This window comes from Salvia splendens, chromosome 11 (genome assembly GCF_004379255.2).
Source record: "Salvia splendens isolate huo1 chromosome 11, SspV2, whole genome shotgun sequence".
Classification (NCBI taxonomy): Eukaryota; Viridiplantae; Streptophyta; class Magnoliopsida; order Lamiales; family Lamiaceae; genus Salvia; species Salvia splendens.
Genome location: NC_056042.1, coordinates 30748016 through 30758178, shown reverse-complemented (window position 1 = coordinate 30758178; position 10163 = coordinate 30748016). Strand labels below are relative to the sequence as shown.

At 37.0% G+C, this 10163-nt stretch overlaps 1 protein-coding gene across 1 annotated transcript; it reads right to left on the bottom strand.

Moving 5' to 3' along the window:
- Positions 1 to 4065: 4065 nt before the first annotated feature.
- Positions 4066 to 5683, bottom strand: LOC121755129 (probable receptor-like protein kinase At1g33260). Its single transcript, XM_042150414.1, has 2 exons — positions 5151 to 5683; positions 4066 to 4699 (listed from the first exon to the last, which is right to left on the bottom strand). The coding sequence occupies exons 1-2, from the start codon at positions 5524 to 5526 to the stop codon at positions 4104 to 4106; spliced, it is 972 nt and encodes a 323-aa protein (XP_042006348.1). The 5' UTR covers positions 5527 to 5683; the 3' UTR covers positions 4066 to 4103.
- Between the last annotated feature and the right edge of the window lie 4480 nt (positions 5684 to 10163).

The window sequence follows — 10163 nt, the reverse complement described above, 5'->3', positions numbered from 1 at the left end:
CGCACGAATTTTCACCTTTAGATAAGGTATTCCCAATTAGTCACCAACATGGACTTAATATTATGCATGTCCCTAACTTTTCCCGTTTTCCCATCAACATATGGAAATCACATCATAGCATAACATCTTTGCATATCACATCATCTCGTCACATGTATAATTCATGTATGCCATTCAAAACATAAAAATATAGTTATTTTGCAAAGGTAGAAATCTGGCAGCACTGCGCAACCATTTTATAAAAATCATTTAAAAATCATCCAACTTCCGTTGGGGCTAAAACTTTACGACAAGGCAGTAGACTCATCAAATAACTTTCAGTTTAAATTTCATATCAAAATACCCCTTTTAAGTCGGTCAAATCAAAGACGTAACCCACTGGTCGAGAAAACATGTTTCTGGCAGAATTGCGCAGTCAACTTTAAAAATTCACCAAACGTCCATCTTTTATCCAACAGAGTTGAAATTCACACACAACACAGAAGACATCATGAAGTTTACTCAGGAAAAAGAATCAATCAAATCGGAGTTCATTTGGTTAGTCAAAGATGAGTCGGAACTTACTGTTCGGAAATCACAGTTTCTCATGTTTTTAGGAATTCGAATTAGGGTTTACCCCTACTTATTCAAAATCAACCTTTTCATGGTTTTAACATACAAGCATGCTCAAAAGGGTCCTTAGACACATATTTTCATGAAATCACATATCATTCACCGAGGATTCATTAAATCATCAACCAATTGAAATCAAAATGCATTCACACATACGATTACACATTCCCACCGATTAAACCCTTAGATCTGCATTCCCTACACTCTCTACATGCATGAGAGAACAAAAGAAGAGTTGGGATGGAGAGGATGAAGAATAGAGGCTTGATTGTACCTTTCTTGAACAAAACAATCGGTAGAGACGATTAAAACTCTTGGTTCTTCGACAAACTCTTGGCGAATCGAAAGGATTTTGAGTGGAGTGGATGAACAAGTGGGAGAGGAGATGAAAAGTGGGAGGGGCGTGTGATTTGTGGTGGGAGGCGTGTGATTTGAGGTGGGGTTTAGGGTTAGGAGTTGTTCCTTTATTTATAGGATTAATGAATAGAATAATTTACCATTAATTGAAGATTTGGGAGATTAATGGCATGAATATTTGATAGAGATTAGGGGAGGAAGTGGCGTGAATTTGAGGGAGGAATTAAGGTGAGATTTTCAAAAATCATGGCTAATTAATTAGCCTATGATTTTATTTGGTATTTTTACGGAGCAGAATAAAATAATATGGAGCAAGAAAATTAATAAAAATCCTCCCATATTAAATGGAAATAGGCGTGTGAAATATTCCTTCCACAAGGAATAATTTCCAAATCTTGAATAAAATAAGATAATGCAAGATTTGCTAGGATATTCCAATTAGACATGGAAAGAAATAATTAAGGGATCAAAATAAATAATGAATAATTTCTTCTCCCACAAGCTAGGAGATTTTGAAATCCCCTTAGGAATAATAATGGGGGCCGATTTTTCTCAAGAGAGAAATAAAGAATAATTGGCTTTGGATTTAATTGGATAATTATCCCAAATAAATAATTAAATCCAAGAAAATAGAATTGCTCTCCTTAAAATAATAGTGGTCGAAATTTCCACAATGAAAGGGGCAAGGTAATTATTTATGATTCTATTTAAATCTCACTCCCCAAAGATAATATAATTCACCGCAATATATTTCATTCCACATCAATTAATTTCAGCCACGTCATAACAACGTAAATGACTCGGTCAAATCAAAATTAGGTCACCACTAACCAAAGCAATAAATACAAATCACCTTAGGGTTCAAAAATTAGGGTTCGAAAAGTGGGGCGTTACAAATATACACTTATAACATGTACCGGATATCCTACAAATTACGAGACAACAACACATCAACCCTAACCAAAACAACCCGATCAAATTCTATACAAAAAACCATAACATCTTCTCATCAAACCAAACACGATATCGATGAAACTCCCTTCCTCAAAACAATCAAGACATCCGACATCGAAGGCCGATGAGCGGGGGAATCACTAAGAGCACCCGCAACGCGGTGCCGTCGCCGTTCCTATGCCGTTCCGGAGGAACGGTTTCGCGGCGGCACGCGTTGCAGCGTGCGTTCCGTCGCCATTCCGTGCCGCCACCGTTCCCATGCCGTGCCGCGTTTCGTTCCTCCGGAACGCGGAACGAAACGTTCCGCCACGCGCCGAGGCGACGTGGCGGACTCCCATTCGACGCGTGAAGCCCACTCGCTGCCCCGCGAGTGGGCTTCGTCCCGATGACGCAATAATTCATTTTTTTTAAAAAAAAATTCGAATTTAATAAAAAAAAAATAAAATTTTTTTTTATTAACGGTAATGAGACCGTTAATTTTATAGCCGTTTTTTTTTATTTTATTTTATTTATTTACTCTATAAATACTCCTATTTCATATTCATTTCAATCACAAACACACATCTATTTCTCTCTATTTCCACCCCAATTTTCATCTCAAATCAACTCTATTTTCCTTCTCCCAAATTTAATCAAACTAATGGATCCTTATGAACAAATGCGTCAAATATTGGAACAATCACTTGAAGAAGATCGACGACGGGAGGCGGAAGAAGCCGCTCCGCCCCAACGTCGCTCCCGTACGTACATCCATCGTAACCGGGAGGAAGCCGCCGCAAGGTTAGTACGCGACTACTTCTGCGATAACCCGGTTTGGGGAGATACGTACTTCCGTCGCCGTTTCCGCATGGGGAAACCGTTATTTCTCCACATCGCGAATACTTTGGCAGCCCGGGAAGAGTTCTTCCAGGAAGGGTTCGACGCGGTCGGACGTCCCAGCCACACGACGCTGCAGAAATGTACTGCAGCAATCCGCCAGCTTGCGACTGGACAAACGGCCGACATGTTCGACGAATACCTCCACATCGGAGATAGCACTGGGCGAATGTGCTTGCTCAAATTCTGCAAAGGCGTCCGGGCAGCCTTCACCGACGAATTTCTCCGGAGGCCAAGCACGGCCGATTGTCAGTTCCTTCTCGACCTTCACGAAACAGTGCACGGATTCCCAGGGATGCTCGGCAGCGTCGATTGCATGCACTGGCAATGGAAGAATTGCCCGGTGGCGTGGAAGGGGTCCTACACGAGCGGCCACAAAGGTACCCACCCAACCGTTATACTCGAGGCCGTTGCCGACTACCGCCTTTGGATCTGGCACGCGTACTTCGGGGTCCCCGGGTCGAACAACGACGTAAACGTGCTCAACCAGTGCGACCTCTTGACCGAAGTTTTGGATGGTAAAGCGCCGGCCATCAACTTCGTCGCCAACAATCGGCTTTATAAAATGGGGTACTATCTCGCCGATGGCATCTACCCGAAGTGGCCTACCTTCGTGAAGACGTGCAGTGGGTCTGCGAACCCAAAGCAGGCTCTTTTTGCGCAGAAGCAGGAGGCTGCTCGCAAGGATGTGGAGAGGGCGTTCGGGGTTCTCCAAGCGCGCTTCAACATCATCAAAGCCCCGGCTCGTACGTGGTTCATGGAGAACATGGTCGACATCATGTATACGTGCATAATCTTGCACAACATGATTGTCCAAGACGAAGGACCCGAGGCGGGAAATTGGTTCGACCCCGAATCCCCCGGAAGCTCAACCGCAAGTAGTCCGCCTCGAAGTGGAGTGCATCCGTCTATACAAGAACGGTTATCTATTCGTGCAAGGACACGCGACTCTAGCGCCCACACCCAACTCCAACATGATCTAATTGAGCACATTTGGGCAAACTTTGGCGGATGAAATTATTAAAATTGTGTACTTTTATTTTTTTATGATTTTAATTGTGTGCTTTTTATTTTTTTAAGTTTAAGTTGTAACTTTGTTTTAATGTTGTGTGTTTTTTAATAAAATGTGTTTGTTTTTTTAATTGAATTGAGTTGAAATTAAAAAAAAATGAAATTGAATGAATAGTAATTTAAGGAACGGTTAAGGAACGGTTAAGGAACGAGGGTTGCAGGTTCCGTTCCTTAGTTAAGGAATGGAGTAAAAAAGTACAGTGGGGCCCTCAAATAGTGGTTTAAGAAACGGTTTAGGAACGGTATAGGAACAGCGTTGTGGATGGCCTAAGGCACGTGGCCGCCACCTCGCCCACTGCCTTAGCTTCCTCCCAATCAAAATCCCCGCGGCTTTTCAGCCGCGGGTCAACCATCTCAACAACCTTCTCCACATCTCGAAGAGCGGGGCCCACCCTCGCGGTCAGCCTCTCCCCACTCAATGGGTCGAGGGCTTCCATCCCGGACACGAGCTCCAACAGGATCACTCCAAAGCTGTACACGTCGCTCTTCTTGGAGGTGAGTCCCGTCCTCATGTAGTGAGGATCGGTGTAGCCAGGTGAGCCGAGCATCGCTGCTCGGCTCCTCGAGCTGGAAGAGGCTACTAGTGAAGCGAAGCCCATTTTCGATGAGCCGAAATCGCAGAGCTTGCAGTTGAGCTTGTCGTCGAGTAAGATGTTGGAAGATTTGATGTCGCAGTGGATGATGCAGTTTTGGTGGAGATAATCTACGGCGGTGGCGAGCTGGAAGGCTATGGCCATCCTTCTCCGCCATGAGAGGCTTGAGATTGAATTATGCAGCTTTTCATGAAGATTGCCGTTCACTGCGTGCTCCAATATTAATGTGCCTTGTTCTGCAAATTTATTAAACATAAATCAATACCATTTTGAAATAAAAATGAAGCACTATACATGTTGAGGTTATTGGAATTTAATTTTTTTTTCTCTATCCAATAGTATCCTAGCTAGGTTATATGATGTTATACCAAATAATAATGCTCCCTTTATTTTATAAAAATATTTTTTTGAAAACGATACAAATTTTAATGATTCCCATCTTTAAAAAAAGTTTTTAAATATAAATTTTCTATTTTTAAGAGACATATCAAAATAAAATAATTTATAATTTTAAAGGTGAGTAAGTAGTTTTTCAGTTTTGTTATGTGCCTTAAAATTTTAAATATAAGTATATTTTAAGTCTGCATTTTTTTTTTGTCCTCCTATAGTTGGATTTCTTTGCTCTTTTTGATAAATTGAATAAAATATTTTCATTTTTTCAAAATAATGTATTTTGAATTTCTTTACCTCTATTATCTTCACCACAATAGCCAAGCAACTTGACAATATAAGGGTGGTTGATTCGAAGCAAAATCTCCAATTCCTGCTTGTAAGCTTCATTCAAACGCTGTGTGCAGCGAAACTGGATCTTCACCGCCGCCGTCAACGAATCGGAGAGTTGAGCAAGATAAACAGTACTAAAACCTCCATATCCGATCACAGTTGCAAAATCCATCGTAAATTTCCTAATCTCTTCCCACGCATACACAATCGCTCCTTCACCCATGGACTTGCAGAAAATCGCATCTCCGACATCTCCTTCTCCGCCAATATCAACGGCTGCAACCCTCTCCGCCGCCCTCCTCCCTCTCAGCTTCAGACGGAGAAACTTCACAAAGCCCATAATTTACTATCACTTTGCTTAGTAGCAATATTAATAAATACTCCTAAATGGGTTTGGTTTAGGAAATTTCTAGGAAATTGTTAAAGACAAACGAGGAAGGGGGCTAATGATCCCACAGACAAGAAATTGTGTGTGGATTCCTGCAAATCATGGTTGCTTAAATTAGTGTTGGAAGGTGAGGCACTCATGAATCCTACATTTATCTTTATTATATATTTATTTTAGTTTTAGTTGCTAACAACCACTGATTTTGACCGATTGAGCATGTCAGAGAAATAGAGCTGAAAAGGAGTTATTATAATGAGGTGTGGGATTAATTTATGTGTGAACATTGGTGTGTTCAAAGAATATGAGTGGATCTGTTGGTTTAAGTTATTGTGGGAAAATTGATGCTTAGTTTTAAAAATGAGGATTATTGATATAATTAATGAGAGCCGGCGAAGTTGCGGTTGGAATGTCTCTACCCAAAGACATTGTATTAACACTCCTTCATTAATTAAACTAGATTCGCTCTCTAATTAAATAGCTCTTCGTGCACGGTGAAACTATTGACTTAATTAAGTTAATATAATAAATATATTAAATAGCATCATAATTGTATATAAAGGTTTTAAAATATATAATATGTGTGCCACACAAAATGACATGTTATCCTCTTTGTGTTATGTCTCATTTAAAGTGACATATATTCTAAAAGTAGAAACAAGATTCTCTCTAATTTATCCTGAACACATTATAGAACACTGCATAATTCTGATGCTGATAAAAATAATATTTCTCTTTAAATAAGACTGATGTAATACGGAGTATATCATAAGAAAGCTAATGCTAATATTAGGAAATAAAACATATACTGTAAATAGTTAAAAGCAATTTCAGAATGAAATTAATATTCTCTACATCATAAAAATAATCATATTTGAGAGAGTTATACTATTTATTAAGATATTATATAATATTATGATTGGGGAATGAGCCGTCTAATAAAAAATTAGTAATTACAAGAACAAATTAGAGTGAAGTAGGTGAGTGGAGAATAGTTTCCACCATAAAATAGTTAATTAAATGTGAATAATTTTGATGTATGAATGGAAATAAAAACAGGATAACAAAGTGCATATTCCAATTGCATATAAATAATTAATTTTGATGTATGAACGAAAATAAAAGCATTGGAAATTTTTCAAAGATAATCCGTTCGATTCTTTTATATATTTAGCAAAAATATTTTTAATTAAAATTATTTAATTATTAAAATAATTATTTGAAAGTAAATGACGTTATTGAAACTGAAGATACGAAAACAAAAAAAATATCATTCGAAAGAAAAAAAAAAGATTAAAGGGGAAAGGGAAAACGAAATTAACATGCATTTCAGTAATTCGTAGTGCTGTACAAATCATATTACATAAAGTTCAAAGCCTTTGTCGTAATTTAATACGGTATGTTTTTTTCAAATATTTTGTCATATACTATTAAATTATGCGATTTTTTTAAACTATAAAAAGATAGAGTTTAAGATAACAAACAAAATATGCAAATATATAAATAGATAAATTTAAAAGTTTTCCCTACCCCATTTCCAAGTCCCAATCAGCCAATTCTTTTGGCATAAAACATGTCCAATAATTTCGCTTTTATTTATAAAATTATCATGCAAATAAATTTATAGTTAATTATAAATTGAAAATTCTATTTTAAATTATAGTATTACTATATTGAGTAATCCATGTTTTGTACTTCATCACATTTTTTATTGGAGTTGCTCCGTTTGTGCTTTACGGCAAGGGGATTAGTGTGTATTTAGAGGTTTTGACTATTTATTTACCCCAATGTTTTGCTAACTATTGCATTTGTTTTATGTATTTAGCATTATTAATTACTGAAATTTAAGTTGGTATTTTAAGAAATGACAGCGGAGATTTGGGACAAGACATCCAATCTGGTCGAGTAGACCACATACCGAATGTTGGTAGAAGAGTTGGTACCAAAGCCACTGGACTATGTTTACTAATTTACACTATTTATTAGTATTATCCAAATTAAATGGCTACTTATTATTTATTAATCATTATTAATATTGTTATCCAGTTTTGGCTACTTTTCCATAAATGAGAGGAGACATGAACCAAAAAAATTAAAGTAAGGGCATCCATCATGGGGAGCTCTAAGGCGCGCCACGTCATCAGTTTTATCATCCTACCCTCCCACCTGCAATGGGGCGCCCTATGCATCTTATTTTATTTGAATATTTAAATAACACAAAATTGGGAAAAAACTTCATTTCATATATAAAAATTAATACATTACAATACGAATTTTAAAAAAACGCAAACTCAACGACGGCGGTTACGGGCCCACACTTCTTCAACCATGTCGTTCATGAGTTGTGCATGGTCCTGTTGGTTGCGCATTGAGGCCTGTCTGGCTAGAACCTCGTCGAAGCCCGACGGCAATCCTCTAGCGGGGGGCTCGGCCGCTGTGCTGGACGAGCTAGATGCACCTTCATCATCGTTCCACTCGGTTGAAGCGCGGACGATGGTATATCGTCCGCGACCATCGTCCGCCGAGCCCACAATGGGGCGGACGATGGCGCGGACGATACGCCATCGTCCACGCTTCAACCGCTGACGATGCATCGGCCGTGGTCTTAGGGCGCGGAGGATAAATGACACCCACGCGGACGATCGACGCCGCGGACGATGGCACGCATCGGGCGTGCCATCAGGCGCCCCATAGTGGATGCTCTAATCCACTTTTGGTGTGCAGTCAAAAAATACTTTGGTGGACATAGAGATTAATTAAATAATCAATGCGAAGATTATATCAAACAAAATCTGATTTATTGATTGTAATCTTTTATCGTAGCTAAAGGACAAATGAATTATTTAAGCTCTAAGTTTATAATTTTAAAATTTGATCATTCTAATCACACTTTATGATATATAGGGAAAAACTATTTCTTTTTATCACCTCGAAATGTCACATCTGTTTTAAGCAAGAGGTGTTAATTTATTAATGAATAGGAGCATGTTACTAGAGCATCTCTAATAAGAAAAAATAAATAAATAAAATATATCATTTATTTATTTTTTAAAAATTAAAATATATCTTCAAAAAGTAACATTTCTATAGAAAATGGATATAGAAAGGAAATTTATTTTTTAAAATACTATAATAGTACAAAATGCATTCCAAAACATAAAATATAGTAATACTTCCTTTGTCCCACTAAAAATGACTACTTTTCTTTTTAGTCCATCACAATCAAGATGACTCATTACTTTAAATGAAAATATCTTTATCTCTATTTTATTTCATCTCTCTACTTTACTTTCTCCACTTAACACACAAAATAGAATTGCATAAAACTTCGTGCTGCCCAAGCAAGAGGTCATTTTCCTTGGGACGGAGGGAGTACCTTTTTAAATACTTTCCATTTAGAGAATGACTTTTCACGAAAAGAAGACAAATTAAATATGGTAGTTACGATTTTACCCCTTCATTAATAGAGAGGTAAAAAAATGTACCTCTTTAAAATGAGAAAATGTATAATACCTTTTCAAAACCTTTCTCCTAAAAGAATGATTTTTCATGAAAAAAAGATAAATATGGTAGTAATATGACTTTAACTTTCAATTTATCTCTCTCAATAGAGATATATTAGAGCGTAAAGTGTATTAGCCCAAATGTAGTTTTAAAGAGATACAAAAGTTAGAGGCAATTAAAAGCTCTTATTAGTTTTTAAGTATAAATTATACACTGGGATACTAAAAATGGGACAACTCAATTAGAAAATAGGCATGAGACAGATAAAGAATGAAATAAGAAATTTCTAAAATAGACTACACATCAACGATATTCATGATATAAGGGAGATATCCAAATAAGAATGCATTCTGCACAACTAAAAATGCAGCTCAAATCTTGGCCCTAGGATTAAGTGATCTAATGATCAATAATTAATCAAAAATACGGAGGGTCATTATCAAACAGTTTTAGGTTATATTATAAAATTTGAGTTTGATGTCATGTTAAGATCATTTTAGGTCATTCTTGATTAGAATGACCTAAAAATAAACTAATCATGACCCAAAATTCCCTACGTATGATTTTGTTCATCGTTTCTATATTTAAATATAGTTTTGCTGTGCTCGTAAATTCAAATGTAGGGACCATATGCGTTGCTCGCAAATTTAGTGAGCACAGTTTGCTCGCCAAATATTTTGCTCAAAAATTACTTCAACATGTCTTTGTAAACTGGTCGTTTAGTTGTCGAGTACTTGCTTTTTCTCGTCAATTTTGCTCGGTAAGTTAGTGACAAATGGACTACCAAGCTTAAAGGTAAATTTATTATTATTATCGAAACTTTGTTGCTTGCTATTTGACTTTTTTGTAGTGTACAATTAATTATAAAAGAATATGGAAAGAATGCTAATTGATGGCCTTATTATCTAAAGCATATGATTATGTTGATATTCGATTTATGTGACGATGTGTCCTTGACATCAATTAAATTTAATTGTTAATTAGTTCTAGATGACGTGGTCTCTTCGTTAATGAATTATGTGATTGTACAATCGTATAGATTTTTAAACACATATAAACAAATTGAGAAGAATAAATAAAACGAAATT

Excerpts from the sequence above, each read along its gene's own strand:
- LOC121755129 (XM_042150414.1), bottom strand. The coding sequence starts at position 5,526 with ATGGGCTTTGTGAAGTTTCTCCGTCTGAAGCTGAGAGGGAGGAGGGCG. Across the intron at positions 4,700-5,150 it reads TTGTGGTGAAGATAATAGAG|AACAAGGCACATTAATATTG; the intron begins GTAAAGAAATTC and ends ATAAATTTGCAG.